We start from the raw sequence: 20,588 nt of genomic DNA, 5'->3' as shown, positions 1-20,588 counted from the left end.
GGTAAGACAATGTGTATTTAGTGATTATCAGGCAAACCAATACTATCTGTCATTATTGATTACTGCAATAAAAAAGTTAAAAGTAAAACATCCTGAACTGGAATAAAAAATACCAAATTCTGATAACAGATATATCTGAGCAGAAAGGAAAGACAATGGGCCTAATTTCTACGAGGCTTCAGCTGTTTCCTATTTAAATGGGTTTAAATCTTAGAATACGAAGTGACAATATAAAATGTTTTGAATAGATGACATACTTGTTTACTTGCTGGAATGATATATGTGCATACTTGTTTACAATATCATTTTCTATATTTCTAGATGTTTGAAATATACCATTATAAAAAAGAGATTTGTTTCCAAAAGCCATAATAAATCTCTGCCACACACACACACACACACACACACACACACACCTTCCCCCCCAAAGCAAAATCAAACAAAAATAAATCTGTGGGTACAGACAGATAGCTTCAATGAAGAATTAAACACTTGGGGAGAAAATTATATAAATTTTACACAAACTATTTAGAAAAGGCAAGAAGAAGGTATGATTGCAATTCATTTTTTAAATACCTGTGCCCTATTACTAAAATTTTATAAGTATTTACAAAACTACAAACCGACGTCCCTCATGAATATAGATACAAAATCCATAACTGTTAGCATATAAAACTCAGTGATATATAGAAATTATAAATGATGATCACATGTAGTTTACATTACATTAGCTTATGCAAGGTCAGTTCAACATCTGTGTATCCGCCAATGCATCATAAAATATAACAGATTAAAAATATTATTGATTATCTCAACAGTGTGTAAAAAACATGACAAAATTCAATCTCATTCATAATCAAAAATAAAAATAAATAGGGAATGGAAGAGAATCTCCTTCATCAATCAATGGCACCTTGAAAAGCCTCCAACTAGTATCACGCCTAATTGGGAAAGTCAGTGGGTCGTGACAAGGGGAAGAGGAAAAAGATGCCAACGCTCACCACTTCTGTTGAGTCCTTTTCTGAACGTGCCAGGCAGGCCAATGGGACAATAAAAACAAAGGGGATGGAAACTAAATAAAAAAGTGAGACTGTCTTTACTCCTATATGACAGGATTAGACATGAAAAAAAAAATCTTAAAAAATAAACTCAGCACAGTAACTGTTTAGCAAGGCCACATTAGACAAAGTTACTATTTCTAGAAGCAAACAGGAAAAATTCTTCATGAATTTGGTGTAAGCAGAAATTTCTTGGATGAACACAATATCTTTGGGCCATTAGGAAAAAAAAATTGAGAAACTTAGTTTTGTCAAAATTAGAACTTCTGATATTTGAAAGATACCATTCAGAAATTCGACAGAGAATACACATGGACTTATTTCCAGAATATATAAATAAACGTTTATAAGTCAATGTTTAGAAGAAAAATAACCTGATAAAAGGGTAGAGGAAAATATTTGAACAATTCACAAAAGAATATGTATGAATGCTCAAAGAGAACATAAGAAGATACTTGGTACCATCAGTTGTATGGTAACTACAAATTATGCTACAAATGAGGTAGTGCTATACTCTGAGATGGTTAAAATGTAAAAAATGGACAATATCAAGACTGCAAGAATGTGAAACAAGTAGAAATCTCATACATTGCTGGTGGGTGTGAAAATCATTCAACCAATACTCTATAAACTTTGGGAGTTTCTTAACAGGTTACACATACCTTACCATATTACCCTACACCTTAACTCTCATGTAATTTTACCCAAGAGAAAAAAAAATATAACTCCACACAAAAACTCACACAGAAATGTTCATACAAGCTTTATTCACAATAGCCAGAACTAGAAACAACCCAAATGCCTATGAAGAGTTGAACAGATAGTTATATTTATTAAGTTGTTGTGAGTGATTATGAAGTGGCTTAAGGTAACAATCTGGTGAATAGAAGTTTCTGTATCTTCACAGTGGTATTGGTTAAATCAATGAACAGACATGTCAGAACTCACTGAATTATGCAATTAAAATGCTTACACTAAACTTAAAATGTGTGCATTTATGACACCTTAATAAATTTGATTAAAATATTATCCCCAGGTGCTCAGGTGGCTCAGTTGGTTAAGTGTACGAGACTTGATTTGGCCTCAGGTCATGATCTCAGGGTTGTGAGATCAGGCCCTGCATCAGTCCCCATGCTGTGTGTGGAGCCTGCTTGAGATTCTCTCCCTCTCCTGCTACCCCTCCCACCAGCTCATGCACTCTCTCTCTCTCTCAAAATAAATATATATATTCCACACAAATAAATCTCCTAGCCCAAATAGTTTCACTGGTGAATTCTATGAAATACTTAAGGAAAAAAATACTATTATTACATATATATATGTAAACATATGCATCATATATACACACATATATATACATAATACATATGTATCATATATATATGATTTGTCAGAATATATAGAAAGAATATTGCCAATTTGTTTTTAATGGCTGGCATATTCATGATTGCTAAAACCAAGAAAGAAATTAAAATAAAACGAATATAAATAATATAATTCCTTAAAATATTAGCACATTAAGTCCAACAACATGCAATGATGAAGTGGAATTTGTCCAAGGAATGTAAAGTTCAATAAATATTTTTAAAGATTAAATATAATTCATTGTTTTACTTTAATAAATGCAGAAAAGCAGCTGACAAAATCCAACTCTCATCCATAACAAAATAACTCATAAACTAAGAATAAATAGGAATTTCTTAATCTGATAAAGGACATGTAAAAAACAAACCCTACAGCTAGCATATTTCAAGGTGAAATACTTATGTTTTCTTCCTAAGATTAGAAACAAGATAAGCATATTTATTCTCATAATTTATATTAAATATTTACTCAGGCCCCTGCAACAGGAAAGAAGAAATAGGGGATACAAAGATTGATAGGAATAAGTAATACGTTATTTGCTAATCCATATGATTGTTTACATAGCAAATCAGAGGGGTCTACAAAATATCTGCTATAACTAAGTTTAGTAGGTCATAGGAAATAAATCCTACGTACAAAATAAATTTATATTTGTTTTTTAACAATCAGCAATTGGAAAGTAAATTTTAAAATCTAATTTAAAATAGAGTAAAAAAATGTGTAAAGCATTCTCACCAAGAATGACAAAATACTGATGAGAAATTTAAGAAGCCCTAAAGAAACAGAGATACCTCCACACTGGTTTCCATAATAGCTATAGCAATTTACATTCCCACCAAGAGTACAGAAGAGTCTCTTTTTTCCACATCCTTACCAACACTTATTATCTCTTTTCTTCGTCTTATTGAAAATAACATGATGATATCTCATTGTGGTTTTATTTTTCATTTCCCTGATGATTAGTGATTTTGAGTACCTGTCCATATACCTGTTGGCCATTGGCATGTCTTCTGGAGAAATGTCTATTCAGGTCATTTGCCTGTTTTTAATTGGATTACTTGTTTTTATGCTATTGAGTTGTAGGAGTTCCTTACATATTTTGGGTATTAAGCTCTTATCAGATATGTGGTTTGCAAATATTCAGTCAAAATATGGAAATAACCTAAATGCCCATCCAAGAATAAAAGAATAAAGAAAATGTGATTTATATATACAATGGAATATTATTTAGCCTCAACAAAGAAGGAAATTCTGCCATTCGTGTCAACGTGGATGAACCTGGAAGACGTTATGCTAAGTGAAATAAAGCAGACACAGCAAGATAAATACTGCATGATTTCACTTACATGCATAATCTAAAGTAGTCAAACTCAAAGGAGCAGACAGTAGAATGGTGGTTGTCAGGGTCTGGTAGGAGGGAGAAATGAGGAGATATTATAGTTTCAGTTATGCAGGATGAATTAATTTCTAGAGATCAAAATACAGCAATGTAACTATAATTAATAATACTGAATTGCATACTTAAAATTTAGTGAAGGGGTAGATAGTAAGCGATCTTGCCACACACAGGAATGGTACCTATGTGAGATAATGAGAAGTGATGGATATGTTAATTAGCTTGATTGTGGCGATTATTTCACAATGTATACGTATATCAAAGCATCAAGTTGTATGTCTTATATACAATGTTGTCAATTATACCCCAATAATGATGAAAAATAATATAGCTCATGAATACAAAGCCATATTCTCTCCAAGTCATAATTCTATCAGGCTTACTGAAAATGGAAATTGGCCATGCTGATTCTATGCATATGGAAATACAAAGGACTTTTCCAAAGGTGGCAAACACAATATATCCCATCCTAAACATTTTTAAATTGCGACCTCATTGAACAGTAGAGTCTGTGTTACCTCCCTTTGAACTTGAGTAGACCTTTGTGAGTATGGCAAAAGTGACACAAGGTGATTTCTGAGGCTAGTCATAAAACATACAGCTCTCCACTGTCTTCCTAGGCCATACTATAATGTAATAATATCCAGTGCTGATTCGGGGCTGGTTTCAGGGCATATTACCATGGGTCAGTATGGAAACCCTCATGAACGATAGGCATATGGCCAGAGCCAAGAGAAAATTGTTGCAATAGCAGGTAATAATTAGCCTAGACTGAACTCTGGTTCAGCCTAATAAATCTTAAAAGCAAGATTAGAAATGGTCAAACTGTTTCCAGACAACTTATCTGTGTGCCAGAACAAAATTCACTAATAAAAAAATACAGAAATACAAAAATATTCAACAAGCAACAATGTTGTTTGGCATTCAGTGAAAAATCAACTATATGAGAGGCAAGAATATATGACTCATAATAAAAAGAAAAATAATTGCCATCTTCTCTGAACAAACATGTGAGAAGTGGTAGAAAACAACATGAAAACAATTAAAATAATATTCCAATAAGTTCAAAACTTAATACATGTAAGATATAAAAAGCGTTCAAGTTATCTGGAGGTCAAAACCAAGATGTGTGAGATGAAAAAGTACATGGGGTAAGCTTAATGGTCTATGCAACATTGTCAAAGAAAAGATGAGTAAGTATGAAGAGGTGACAATAGGAACTCCAAAATAAAACACACAGAAAGCTTTATGAAGAGATCAACAAAAAGCTGTGAGAATTTTAGCTGTCAGGAAATGACAGATGTTGGTGAGGATGCGGAGAAAGGGGAATGCTTACACTATTGGTGGGAATGTAAATGGCGCAGCCACTCTGGAAAACAGTAAGGAGTTCCTCAAGAAGTTAAAAATAGAGCTACCCTATGACCCAGCAATTGCACTACTGGGTATTAACCCCAAAGATACAGATGTAGTGAAAAGAAGGGGCACCTGCACCCCAATGTTTATAGTAGCAATGTCCATAATAGCCACACTGTGGAAAGAGTTGAAATGTCCACTGGCAGATGAACAGATAAAGAAGATGGGGTACACACTCACACAGAGGAATATTACTCAGCCATCAAAAAGAATGAAATCTTACCATTTGCAATGACATGGATGGAACTGGATGGTATTATACTAAGTGAAATAAGTCAGTCAGAGAAAGACAATTATCATATGGTTTCACTCCTATGTGGAATTTAAAAAACAAAACAGAGGATCATAGGGGAAGGGGAGTATAAAATAAGACAAAATCAGAGAGGGAGACAAACCATAAGAGACTCTTAACTCTAGGAAACAAACTGAAGATTGCTGGGGGGAGGTTGGAGGGAGGATGGGGTAACTGGGTGACAGAAATTAAGGATGGCACGTGATGTAATGAGCCCTGGGTGTTATATGCAATTGATGAATAAATGAACTCTACATTTGAAACAAATGATACACTATGTTAATTATTTGAACTCAAAATAAGATTAAAAAAAGCTGTGAGAAAATGTCAGTCAAGCTCACAGGCTTTTAACTGGAATCTCTAAAGGAGAAGGGGTTAATAAAAATTGTTTGAATAAATAAAGCAGAACAATTTTCTGAATTTGAAGAGTACAGTGTCCACAGATCCAGCCAGACTCCCAGAACGAGAATCATGAAGAAAACAGCACTGAGGTCCATGATATGTATGTTCCTCACAAGCAGGGATAAAGAGAAACTCTTTAAAGGATCCTCATAAAAACAGAGATGACAGCAGACTTCCCACTGGAAGCAATCCAAGTTAGAGCACAAGGGGCAACACTGAAAATGTATAAAGAACAGAAAAACTGTCAACCTAGATTTCTATATCCAATAAACAAAATAGCTCAAATGAAGAAAAAGAAAGATCTGTTTCAGAAATTAAGAAGATGAAGTGTTTTCAGTAGCAGAGTCACACCAGAATAAAAATAAAATCCTTCAGGCCATTGGAAAACAATTGCAAATGTACGTGGGTCTACACGAAGAATGAACACCACTGGAAATGGTAATTACATGGATAAATATAAGACATTTCCTTATTATTTACATCCCCATAAAAGATAATCAGCTAGTAAAAATGATAACAATGTGGTGTAAGATTTGTGATATACATAAAACTAAAGTGGATGTTGGGGCACCTGGGGGTTCAGTCAGTTAAGCAGCCAACTCTTAATTTTGGCTCAGGTCATAATCTCAGGGTCAGGAGATCGACCCCGCATCAGGCCCCAAACTCAGCAGGGGGTCTGCTTAGGAATCTCTCTCTCTCCCTCTGCCCTGCATGCTCACACACTCTCTCTCTCTCTTTCTAGCTTGTACACATGCATACACACACTCTAAAATAAATAAACCTCTAAAAAAAGAAAACAAAATGAATATCGTCAAGAATAGCACAAAGGTCAAGAGAAACGGAAGTATACTATGTAAGATGATTTACAGCTTATGTGAAATGGTATAGTATTAATGTGGACTGCAATAAATTGATATACATTACAAACGTAAAGCAACCACTAAAAAAAAAACACAGGTTTGTACTTAATAAGTAAACAGCAAGATTAATGCAATCATAAACTATATTCAATTGATTCAATCAAATGATGAAAAATAGGAAAAAAAGGGAAAAATAAGATGGGAAATACTAAACAGTGAGATGATACGCTTAAACCTAACACTATCAATTGTCACATTAAATTGGGTTTAAAGATCCCAATTTAGGGGTGCCTGGGTGGCACAGCGGTTAAGCGTCTGCCTTCAGCTCAGGGCGTGATCTGGGCGTTATGGGATCAAACCCCACATCAGGCTCCTCCGCTATGAGCCTGCTTCTTCCTCTCCCACTCCCCCTGCTTGTGTTCCCTCTCTCGCTGGCTGTCTCTATTTCTGTCAAATAAATAAATAAAATCTTAAAAAAAAAAAAGTCCCAATTTAAAGGTAGATATTGTCAGATTAGATTTTTTTAAAAAAAGCAGAATCAAATTATATGTTGCCAAAATAAATACACCTAAATACAAAGACAAATTTAAAGTAAGGAAAGAGTAAACGTATAACATAGTATGTGTACTGGTCAGTTTTATGTGTCAACATGGCTAAGTAATACTTGCTAGTTATTCAGTCAAATGTGAATCTCAGCATTGCTGTGAAGGTATTGTGTAGATGTGGTTAACATTTACAATCGGTTGACTTCATTAAAGATGATACCCTGATGGGACTGATCTACTCAGTTAAAAGTGCTAGGAGCAGACCTGAGGCTCCCCTTTCCAGGGGGCCCACCCTATGGACTTTGAAATCGTTTAGCTAGCTATCAAAATCACATAAGCCAATTTCTTACAATAAATCTCTAAATATATAATATATATCTTACTGATTCTATTTCTCTGGTGGAAACTTGACTGATAAACTATATTAACACTAATAAAATAGTAATAAAGTAAAATAAGTAATAAGGATTTCTACTTATTTGGCAATGTTAACATTAGGCAAACCACTAGTCAGAGGAAAGACCATTATAAGGAATTATTTTATAATAATAAGGGTGTTAACATAAACAGAAGGATATAATACCCTTAACCATTTATGCACCAAATAGCAAAACTTCAAACGAAGTGAAAAAAAAAAAAACACACCAAGAGAACTATAAAAAGAAATACATATTTCAATCACTTTAGTAAGAAATGTAAACACCCCTCTCTTTTATTATTAATATAATAAGAACAGACAGAAAATCAGTAAGGATATAGGAAATTCAAATAACATCAACAACCAAACTGACCTATTTGATATTTACAGAAGAACATTCTACCCAATGAGGGAAAAACATTCTTTTTTTTTAAGATTTTATTTATTTGAGAGAGTGAGAGAGTAAGAGAGAAAGAACGAGCAGGGGGAGAGGAAGAAGCAGACTCCACCGAGCAGGGAGCCTGATGCGGGACTCAATCCCAGGACGCTGAGATCATGACCTGAGCTGAAGGCACACACTTAAACAACTGAGCCACCCAGGCGCCCCATCTCATCATGCACACAAGATCCTACATACAACTATCACCTAATTTCTCAGCAGAAATATTGTAAGCCAGAAGAAAGTGGCATAATATACTTAAAGAGCTGAAAGAAAAAAAAAAATGTCATCTGAAAATGCTATAGCTGGTAATAATGCCCTTCAAAAATGAGGGAGAGATTAAGCTGTTCCCAGATAAAGAAAAGCTGAGGGAGTTCATTACCACTACACCTGCCCTAAAAGAAATGTTAATGGGAGTCCTGCTAGTAGAAATGAAAGAATGCTAGATAGCAACTCAAAGCCATGTGACTATTAAAGATCTTTGGTAAGGGTAAGTACATGAGGAGTATAAATGTGGGTTTTATTATTATTTTGATTTGTAACTACTTTTTCATTTTCCAAAGGATGTAGGAAACAAACACATAAAAATAATTATAATCTCTGTTTGGGGCCACACAATACTAAAGATACAATTTGGGACACAAATAATTTAAAGGGGGTATAGAGCTTTTATATTTGAATACATTTAAGTTGATATCAGTTAAAATTAGATTGTTATAAAGTTAGGTTGTCATATGTCATCCCCATTGTAACCACAGAGACAACAGCTTTGCTATACATACAAAGGAAATAAGAAGGGAATCAACAAGTGTCACTATAATAAATCAACTAAACAGAAACAAGAAGGTATGAATGGAAGAGATAAGGAACAAAAAAGTTTTTAGAAATACAGAAAACAAATATTAAAAAAACCCGAAGTCCTTCCTTATAAGTAATAACTTTAAATGTAAGCAGATTAACCTCTTTAATCAAAAGTTAGATACTGACGGAGCGGATAATAAAAAATGATGTGACTACATGTTATCCATGAAAGACCCACATGGACCTAAGATGCAGATAGACTGAAAGTGAAAAAACAGAAAAAGTTACAATGTGCAAATAATAACCAAAAGAAAGTTGGGGTGGATACCCTAATATCAGATAAAATAGACTTTCAGACAAAAACTGTTACAAAATAAAAGGATGGAACATTACATATCGATGAAGGACAATTCAGTTCATCATGAAGACACAACAATTATAAATGTATATGAACCACACCTAACATCAGAGTCCCAAAATAGATAAAGCAAAATGATAGAATTGAAGGGAAAAAGAGTTATACAAAATAGTGACTTGAAAGCCCCATTTTTTTTTTTTTTTAAGATTTTATTTATTTACTTGTCGGAGAGAGAGGAAGAGGGAGAGAGCACAAGCAGGGGAAGCAGCAGGCAGAGGGAGAAGCAGGCTTCCCGCTGAGCAGGGAGCCCGATGTGGGGCTCAATCTGAGGACCCTGGGATCATGACCTGAGCCCAAAGGCAGATGCTTAACCAACTGAGCCACGCAAGGAGCCCCCCAAAACCCTACTTTTAACAGTAACAACCAAACAAAAGATTGATACAGGGCTTGAACAAAACTACAAACCAACAGGGCTTAAGAGACATACACAGAAGCCTGTACCAGAAAGCTAAATACACATTTTTATCAAATGCACATGGCACATTTTCCAGGACAGACCATATGCTGGGTGACAAAGAATTCTTAATACTTAAAAGACTGAAATCAATGAAGTATCTTTTCTGATCCCAACAGAATAAACCTAGAAACCTAGAATACACCATTTTCCAGGACAGACCACATGCTGGGTGACAAAGAAGTCTTAATACTTAAAAGGCTGAAATCAATGAAGTATCTTTTCTGATCCCAACAGAATAAACCTAGTAAATTAATAACACTGGAAAATTTACAAATACTTGGAAATCAAACAATATGTTAATGAACAAGGTATCAATTAATAAACACAAAGGAAATAAATACCATGAAACAAAGAAAAATGAAAACACAATATACCAAAACTTATGGGATGCAGGAAAATACATGCTAAGAGTGTTACTTATAACCTCTAACACATACAACAAAAAAGATCTCAAATTAACAAACTAGCTTAAGGAACTTGGAAAAGTGGAACAAACTAAGCACAAAGCCAGCAGAATAAAGGAAATAATAAAGCTTAAAGGTGAAGTTAATATATATATTATATACATACTAATATAATATATACAATAGAGAAAAATCAACAAAATCCAAATTTGGTTCTTTTGAAAAGATCCACTAAACTGACCATTTCAGGTAGACAAAGATTAAATGAGAAAAGACTCAAAACACTAAAATCACAATATCAGTAAATGCAGGAACATTACTACTGATTTTACACATTATATAAATTATATTATGAATAATTGTACACCAACAAACTGAATAACCTAGATGAAATGGGCAAATTTCTAGAAACACATAATCCATTAAAATGACCCATAAAGAAATAAAAAATTTGAATAGACCTATAACTGATAAGATATTGGATCAGTAATCAAAAACCTGCCCATAAGGAATAGTCCAGGATCATATACCTTCACTGGTGAATTCTACCAAAGTTTAAACAAGAAGTAACACAAATTTTTTTTTCAAACTCATCCAAAGTTTGCAGGTGAGGGAAAACCTCCTAATTCTATAAGGCTAGCATTACCCTGTTATCAAAGCCAGACAAAGACACAAAAAGAAAAATACAGTCCAATATCCCTTACGAGTATAGATGCAAAAATTCTCAACCAAATACAAAGAACTAAATTCAGCAACATATTAAAGGACTATACACCATGACCAAGTGGATTTTATTCCCAGAATGCAAGAATGATTCAACATATGAACACCTGATCAATGTACTACACCAAGTTAACAGAATAAAGGGAGAAAAAAAAAAAAAAAACCAACACATGCTCATCTCAAGGGATACAGAAAAAATTTTTTTCCCAATGTCAACACTCATTCATGACAAAAATAATCAACTATGAATGGAAGAAAAGTTCCTAACATGTTGAAGGCCATATATGAAAAAGACTCACAGCTAACATCATATTCAAGAATGAAAGACCCAAGACCAAAATCAACACAGACGTCTACATTTGCCATTTATACTCAACATACTGGGAAGTTTTAGACACAGTAATTCGGTAAGAAAAAGAAATAAAAGGAATCCAACTGAAAGTGAAGAATAAAATTATTTCTGTTCATAGATATGATCTTATGACTCTAAAAAAAAAAAACCCTATGAATCTAATAAACAAATTCAGCAAAGTTCCACCATATTAAGTCAATACACCCAAATAGTCGCATCTCTAAAATCAGCAATGAACACTTCAAGGGGAAATTTTAAAAATCATTTACAATAGCATCAAAAATAATAAAATGTTCAGAAATAAATTTAAGCAAGGAGGTAGAAGCCTTGTACACTGACACAACGTTGCTGAAAGAAATTAAAGAAGACATAAATAATTGGAAAGACATCTGTATTATTGGACCAGATAACTTAATATCATTAAGGTAAAAATTCTAATACTACTCAAAGCAATCTATAGATTCATTGCAATCCCTATCAGATAAAATCCCAATTGTGTGTGTTTCTTTTTCCAGAACTAAACAAAACAAAAAATACCATCCTAAAACCATATAGGAACTCAAGTATCAAGTAATTAGAAAATCTTAAAAAAGAGGAAATTGGAGGCATCACACTTCCTGGTTTCAAAACTTATTACAAAGTTGGGGCATCTGGGTGGCTCATTTGGTTAAGTGTCTGACTCTTGATTTAGGTTCAGGTCATGATCTAGATTCGTGGGATGGAGCCCCGTGTTGGGCTCCACACTAGGCTCTGCACTGGGTGTGGAGCCTGCTTGCGATTTTCTCCCTTAGCCCCTCCCCTGCTCTCTCTCTTTAAAAAAACAAAAACAAACAAAAAAACCTTATTACAAAACTACAGTTATCAAAACAGTGTGGCATAAACACAGACACACAGACCAATGGACCAGAAGAGAAATCCCAGAAACAAACCCTTCCATACACGGTCAACTGACGTTTTAACAAGAAAGCCAAGACCATTCCATGGTATAGTATAGTCTTCTTAACAAATGATTCTGGGAAACTGAACATCCACATGCAAGTGAGTAACACTGGACCCTCACCTTGCACCATCTACAAAATCAATTCCCAGAAGCCCCACCATCAAATACCACACTGGGGATTAGGTTTCAGCCTATGAGTTTTGGGGGATTCGGTGTGTAGCAATAAGCTTGGTGAAAGATAGCCTAGAAAGCTTTGTATAGTTTTCTAACTTTTCTGAAGTCTACTATTATGTCAAAATAAAAAGTTCTAAAACTATCAAGCACCTAGATATAAACAGAAGTAAAATATTTGTAAGACCTCTGAGAACAATTATAATTGGGACACATTTAAATAAAGATTATAAAGGAAGATTTTTAAAATGAAGATGCACAAGCACATACCCATAAGCACACACGCACACATGTTAATTAACTGGAAGATGCAATATTGGTAGTGTGGCCATTCTCCCAAATAGATGTACAGATTCAGTGAAGTCACAATCAAAATCCAATAGCCATCTTTGTAGAACTTGACAAACCTATCGAAAAATTTAAATGGAGAGGCAATGGCCTCATAATGCACAAGGCCTTTCCTTATCAGAGGTCAGAACTCATGAAGTTACACTAACTGGTGAAGAGATAGATCAGTATTGTAATGAAACAAGAAAGTGCTCAGAAACATATCTACCTATACAAATACAAGTGAGCATGAGTAAAAGCATGAACTTTTCAATGAATGGGCCTGAGAAATTGGGCATTCTATATGAAATAAAATCAGACTGCAACTTTACATAATACAAAACAATGCAACTGAGAGATCTGTTAGACCACCCACTCATGCTTAAACTAAGAGTCACACTTCATTCCTCCCGTCCTCCTCAAGCTTTTACGATCCATGAATTTTTTTTTTTTGTGCCCCTTAAATATGCTAAATCTATCCACGTTCTCTATGGCCATGGCCAATAGTGAGTTATTAAGCATGCCGTGCTAAATCTGGCCTTCGTATGTGTTTTCTCTCTGCCCGGAAAACTCAGTTCACAGATCTCTGCATGACCAGCTTCTTAGCACACCGGGCTCAAATCAAGAGTCACTTTTTGAGTGAAGTCTTCCTTGAAATCCAGTAATGTAGGCTTTCAGTCCTCTGTTTAAACCCTACTTACCCTCCCTGATGGTTGAACCCATAGCCTGGTGCATTTCCTACCCTTCTCTGCCCTGTTCTAGGTCTCTTAGAACTGACATCAACAGACTCCATCAAGCAGGTCCCTTCCCTTTGTGTCTGGCCAAAGAGAGGCTCCATTAGGACTGCAGGGCAGGACATCTGTTCCCTTCTTGCTCACTGCAGGTTCTCTAGAGTGACTGCCTCATCACATGCCCGCAGCCTGCACCAGGCAGTCCATCTCTCCAGTCCCAGCCTTTATAAGCTTGCATCTTCCTTCCTCATCTTCATCCTTCAAGCCTAGGGATGAAAAATGCTTCAAGGTGTTGCAGTCCTAGGTGGCTCAACATACCTTTTTGGCCCCCTTCACTCTGCCCAAACCTCTAACAATGGCACTTTCATTAAATGCTATTCAGAATACTAGTGAGTAGGCCTGTTTTCTGTTTGGACCTGACTGATAGAGTATATCACATCACCTTGTTGAATATTTTTGACTGTGCCTATCACCATATGCAATGATTTTATTCACATCTCTGTTTATGAGTTGTTTGACCTGATAAATTTAAACATCAGAGAAGCAACTTTTTAGGTCATTAATCAATGTATTCCTAGGGCCTTACACTTAGTAATAAGTACCATATCTATTTCTGGATTCTAACACTTTTCTGGGTGGATAAAACATAAAATGATGCCATTGTAATAAAGGTATTTATGAGTTGCTGAAAGGTAAGGAGGGATTGGCTCATCAAGGGTACAGCAAGTTATGCTATGAAGCCAGGGTTTTATTATTGAAAGTTCTGAAGAGAAGAAATGAAGGGATTACATGTGGAATTTAGAAGTACAACTGAAAGCAATGTAAGATGCAGACTGAAGAAGAGAAGAGGGATAGCAGTTAGGAGGAGAACATTAATTGTTCCAGGCACACACAGAAAATGGAATTCAAAGTAGACGATTATAACAGGAATAGAGATGAGGAAATAAATTTGGGAGAAAGACCCAAAAGAGAATTTAACTGTAGGGGGGCAGTGAGGGAGAAAGAAAGGAAGGTAAAGGGAGGAAAACCACGTGAAATGTTGTCTAGTTCACAAGACTTGAATGGGAGGGTGTGAGCCCCCACAGTGGGCAGTGACATGAGTGACACAGGCCTTACTTTACTTGGCCCTAAAAGTCTGCTTTTTACTGTTTGGGAAGTGATGCTCAGAGTCCAATAAAAGAAGCTCCAACAAGTCTGTAATTACACTTCTATTGTGAGAGAGGTTAAGATAGGGTGAACATTTTAATCTAAAATAAAATAACATACCAAAAACTATCCAAGTCAAAATGCTCACTTTTTAAAAAATAGTACTCACATTTCTGTAAATTTACGTAAGCAAATAATTCAAAAAATAAAAGCTGATTAAATGTAATTGTAAATCACCTTTAATATAGCAGTAAAAATAGGAAATAACCTAAAGTTCAACATAAAATGCTGAAACATAATTTTTATTGTTAGTTGTTTTAAATAAATAAAACTAGTATGAAGACAGCAGAGTAATACAGAACTATGTTTATAACTTAATGGTTAACAGAAAATAAGTCATAATAATTTCATTATTCCCACTGAACCATTACTAACAGCTCTATTAAAATTATAAATTTATGAAGACAAAGATCAAGTGACACTACATAGAAATGAGAAGTTTGAATTATTAGAGTAAAAAAAAACCCTTGTAAATTTTTTTTCTTCACAGTGCCTTTAACAATGGTGTTCAAGCTTTGGGGGAAAATTTAATATTTTCACATTTTATTATGAAATATAACCCATGGATAGGAAAAAAAAAAACAAGACACAAATGTACAATATGATGAATATTTGCATAGAAACCTGTCTAGAAACAGTGTAGGTTGTAACACAGAAAACTGGCATCGCCCCAAAATTTCTCCTGTACCCCCTCCAATCACACTCCCTTCCATCCCTCCAGAAGCCAACACTCTTCTGTTGTGTGGTACTCATTTCCTTGGTTTGCATTATAGTTTTAGCACTCATGAATAAATCTCTCTAACAGAAGTTAACTATGCCTAAATTATGTGGATTCTGCAGTGGTTGGCTTCTTCCCAGCAAGCTATGTTTATAAAATGTATCCATATGATTGTAATCCCCATTCATTCACTGTCATTCCTGACAAGCATTCCATTGCATGAACAGATCACTGTGTCTTCATACGTTTTACCATTAATGGACATTTGGGTTGTCTCTGGTTTGGGGCTATTAGGAAATTTCCCTAAGAGTTGAACGGTAGTGACACAGTGTGTGCTCAGCACATTCGCTGCACCGTCAAGCTGTGTTCTCAATTGGCTAGATCTGCACTCAGGCAGGCAGGGTGTGGCTGCTCCCCGGGGGCTCTGCACCCTTTTCAACACCTAGTCGGTCATGACTGTTTACTTTCCGCCAATCTCATAGTTGTGCAGTAGGATCTCATTCTGTTTTTAATTTACATTTCTCTGATTACAAAAAAATCTGAACATATTTTCACATATCCATTGATCATTTGGAATTACTCTTCTGTGAAGTACACTTGTTCAAATCTTTTCCCATTTTCAAAAATTGTTTTGGCTTTTAAAAAAAAATGTTTTTTTACAGGTTCTTTATTTATATGTTCTGAGTACTAGTCTTTTGTTGGTTATATCCACTACAAATAATTTTCTCATTCTGTGGATTACCTTTTCTCTCTCTGCACTGTCTTGATAAACAGAAGTACTTAATTTAGTAGAAAAAATTATCAGTCATTTTTATTAAAGTTAGTGATTTTTGTGCTTTTCTAGGGAAATCGTTTTTTTGATCCTAAAGACATGATATTTTCCCGCATTATATTCTAAAATATTTAGTTTTTCTTTATGTATTTCTGTCTATAACACATCGGAGGTGATTTTTTTGACTGGGTCCAATTTCATTGTTTTTCTATATGGTTTGGCATTCCAGTATTCCCTCTCTGACAATATTTGTTTTATATATTTAAAACCTATGTTATTTATTAAGTATTCACAAATGTAGCAATATTATATTATTATATCTTCTTTCATAGATTTATCCTTTTATCATCATGTAATGCCCTCTGTGGATATGGTGACACTTCTTGCCTTCAATTGTGTTTTGTCAATATCAGCTTTTTAAAAATTATTATTTTTCTTGGTTTTTGGATTTAACATCAAAACAAAGGTTGAGGGTTTGCATGTCTGAGCAGAATAAATTTCAGAGTCTAAAAGATCTTATTAAAAACAACTATATCTATTAAACAATTCACTTTTACTGCATAATTAAAAGTACAAAGGTACATAAGGACTTTATTAATGAAATCACTTTATTAATAAAATCACCTCAAGATGTTTAAATACTCTAACCTTTGAACCTAATTATTTCTGACCACTCGCACAGACACTATATCACTATCAAAGAGCTCCTTGCTCCTGGGATTCCCAAAAGTTTGAACGTACAAGAGCAAATCTTATGTATAAAAGAAAGCAACAGAAATTAACAATATTGCATAAAATATTACTGAACTATACATTCGATCGTCAACAATCCATGAAAAATAAGGTTTCCCCAGTAGAAGTAAAATTATCTTATCTAGGTACTGCCTTACCCGTGCTACTATTCAAGCACTTCCCTGAGGTATTACCATACCAACATTAACAGGCAAGCATTTTACCAGCTACTGCCATGCCCACGCTAACACTCAGGAATCTCTAACTTCCACGTGTAACAGAATCACCTAGAACGCTTGTGACGGATGTAGATGTCTGCTTCCCACACCTTGATTCATTTTTGAAAAAAATTTCTGGGTAATGTTGGTACACATCAGAGTTTTAAAACCACGGCCATAATTCAAAAAGAAAAAGAAGGTGAAGAGGGATACTATGTAAAAAATATTATTTAACACACAGGTGTTTTTTTGAGGTGTTAAAAATAAAATGAAGATAAAAACAAGATATACAAAGTTTTACAGAAATAATGGAAACTACAGATATTACCAGGAAATCCTATTTCAGAATCTGTGTTTTTAAAAAAATCTATCAGAAAACAATATAATACTCTAGCTGGTTCTTGGTTTTGTATTATCTTTATGACATAAGTTATGAAATTATGAGACATCTATAATTCACGATTTAATTAGAACCTTCTTTTTCAGTGCCAAAATGATCGACAAAATCATGCATATAATAAGGATGCTAAATGTGAAATTAGAGAAGTATTTTACAGTGAAAATTAATTTAAAATGCTAAGCAAATTAGAAATGCAGAAGAACACAGGTAGAAATGTTAAGTCTCCACTAGTTTATAAGCAAGAAATCTTTACCTGTCATCTACAAGTAAAACTGCATGAGAAAATAAGGCATCCAAAAGAGAAGAAAACATCCACTCCTCACTTCACCCACAGCAGAGAAAGTAAATAACCTTCTCGCACATAATGAACATTCAGGTCCCAATCAATCTCCTTTGTTAAACATAAACTTCTGTCCTGGTGTCTTCATTTTGGAAATAAGTGGTTTTACAAAGTACCTCGTATGTTTTATTTGCTTCTTTCTTGTATTCCATTTTATACTCAAATGAAGTTCATTTAATATGTTAATTTTGTCCTGTAACTTGTATTATATTTTATATTGCTTTCCAATTCAAAGAATGATTTAATTGTCTTTTTGAGTAGTATGTGCTCTCTAAAAATTTTAGAGTGATGGCCTTGTGTAATATAGACAAAACCCACTGTATATGATGGTCATATTAGACTTACTGATTTCTGTTCAAAAAGTGAGCTCAGTCTCGCTTCGTTCATCTAACAGCCAATAACAGCACAAAGGCAATTCAAAAATTAAAATATTTACTGTATGATGGCATGAGATGAAATTTAGCAAATCTTTAGTTAATAATTATACTGAGCAATGATAATAATCCCATAAAATTAAAAAAATAAATTTATTTCTATCCTCTACTCAAAGATGTGACTCCTGCTGCCACATTAAAGTTGAGCTATCCCATTTTGCTCCCTAAGCCCCACTAAGCCCACAGCTCTTCTAATAGTATTCTTCTAGCCCAGGTTATGCAAAACTTTCCCAGAAACCTGATGGTCCTTCAGGCCCTAGCTTGGACAGTAACTGGTACCCCTGCGTCTTCAAAGTCCTACCTCAAGCCCAACATCACCTCAAAGGCGGTATCTCAACTATCTGTAACTCAGTTTCCTTAATATCATCTCCTTTTCACTGTCGTCCCTGCGGCTTAGCAGACCTCTTGTTCCCTAACTGTTCCATGGATGCATCTCCCTTGTCTCTAAACTCTGTGAGCAGAAGCCATATTTCTGGGGAGCAAAATAGTATGCAGAAAAAATTTTTGATATTTGTAAGCTTCATTACATACTCCCCATGGGGTCTGTTGTCAGGAGTAAAATAACTGCTTAATAACTTCATCAAACAGTACAACACATAACAAACCGAATATTACAATTACACGGTAAAATGACAGAATCTAACAACTGTACTATTATCCAAAATTTTATAAATGAAAAGAAACTTAGTACTAAAATTTTTGTGCTTCTCAGAGATTTGAACCCTATTATTTTTCTTGAAAGAGCTATGCTTAACTATTTCAAAATTCTTGGAATTCAGATATAAACATTTAAACTTTTTAGTTTATCTTAGGTCTTTATTAAGTGAAAATAAAAATTCATCTAATAGACAGCTGAACTACCAGGTTCTGGTTTCACTGTTTGGTTTTCCAGGCTTTCTTCATCATTATCTGTGCTCTGAAGTGATATACATAATCACAGGTCATCAAAATAGTTACAAAGTTGGCATATGTAAGTGTTTTATTTGTTACATCTGTGTCCTATTTCCTAAGATAAGTTTTCAAGTGCATTTTTGTCAAATTTCATATCCTTTAACAAAAATTAAATCAGAGAAAAAAAACCTAGAGTAAAATTTAGCCAAATAAAGCAAAGCAAAAAGAATATTTAGTGCTCTATTATTATGAAAAGGATTTTGATCTAATTTAAGATTGTAGAAAGAGAGGGGAAAAGAACAATCAAGAGAAGACTGAATGACAATGGTACTAATTTATTGATGTTGATATTAGAAAGCCTTTTAAAACAGAAGATTCAGAGGGGAGGGGTGGGGGGATGGGGTAGCCAGGTGATGGGTATTAAGGAGGGCACCTGTTGTGATGAGCACTGTATGGAACTAATGAATCACTGAACACTACACATCAAAAACAGTGGCTAACTGAACATAATAGAAAAATAAAATAAGATAAAACTGAAGATTATTTTCCTCATTTAACTTTGAAAATAGAAATCCAAAGACACTGAATCCATGAATTAACTCATCCTAAACAGCCTCTTTAGAACTCTCTTCCATAATAAGGAAAAGATGGATGAAAGCCAGAGGGTGCTCAGACCCCTTCGAGCTAGGATCAGAAGTCATAAAAAACAACTGGTAATAAAACAATTCATACACTTAATTTTAAAAAAAGGTAAAAATATACCTAGTCTAGACTATACAAATGTAAACTCATCAATAACTGATTCTAAACAATACTTCATTCAGCTCCTAGTAGGATAAACAGCTCTAACTGACTCACACTATTCTTTGCATTTCCTCCCAGACGACTGCCTAACGCTACAACCCCTTTACCGTAATATTAATAAAAAGGCCAAAATTAAGCCAGCTTTCTTTCTTTTAGATCTTCAGATTCACATTGTCTTTTCAAACACTGCTTCAAATAAGCTAGAGATATATCTAAATGATAGTAAAAATAAAGAATAGGCATTCACTTAGGCATCATGAAAAAGAGTGAGTTTCCATACATATAAACCATGAAATTATAGTTCATTACATACCACAGCATTCAGGACATTTTGGATGTTTCAGGGTATTCATTCCATACCCTGGAAAGCAGCGATTAATCCAAACCATTTGTAGAGTACCTTCAATATAGTATATTTCAGGCAATGGCTCTGCACGTCTGCCTAGAACTTCTACTTGTTGATTAAAAAATCTCTCTATAAGATTTCTGGCCTAAAATTGAAATATAATATGAGAAAATTATTATCAGAAATAAATGTAATTGTAGAACAAATAAGGGTGC

General features: G+C 34.4%; 1 protein-coding gene across 1 annotated transcript in view; it reads right to left on the bottom strand.

Moving 5' to 3' along the window:
- The window catches only part of ZPBP (zona pellucida binding protein), a 117,997-nt gene that overhangs the window by 15,808 nt on the left and 81,601 nt on the right, over positions 1-20,588 (bottom strand). Inside the window, exon 7 of the mRNA XM_026501852.4 lies at positions 20,341-20,518. Within this exon, the coding sequence (XP_026357637.1) occupies positions 20,341-20,518 (178 nt within the window). The remainder of the gene's footprint in view (positions 1-20,340; positions 20,519-20,588) is intronic.

This window comes from Ursus arctos, unplaced genomic scaffold (assembly GCF_023065955.2).
Source record: "Ursus arctos isolate Adak ecotype North America unplaced genomic scaffold, UrsArc2.0 scaffold_3, whole genome shotgun sequence".
Taxonomy (NCBI): Eukaryota; Metazoa; Chordata; class Mammalia; order Carnivora; family Ursidae; genus Ursus; species Ursus arctos.
Note: the sequence above shows the minus strand (reverse complement) of the source record. Positions and strands in the feature narration are given on the sequence as shown.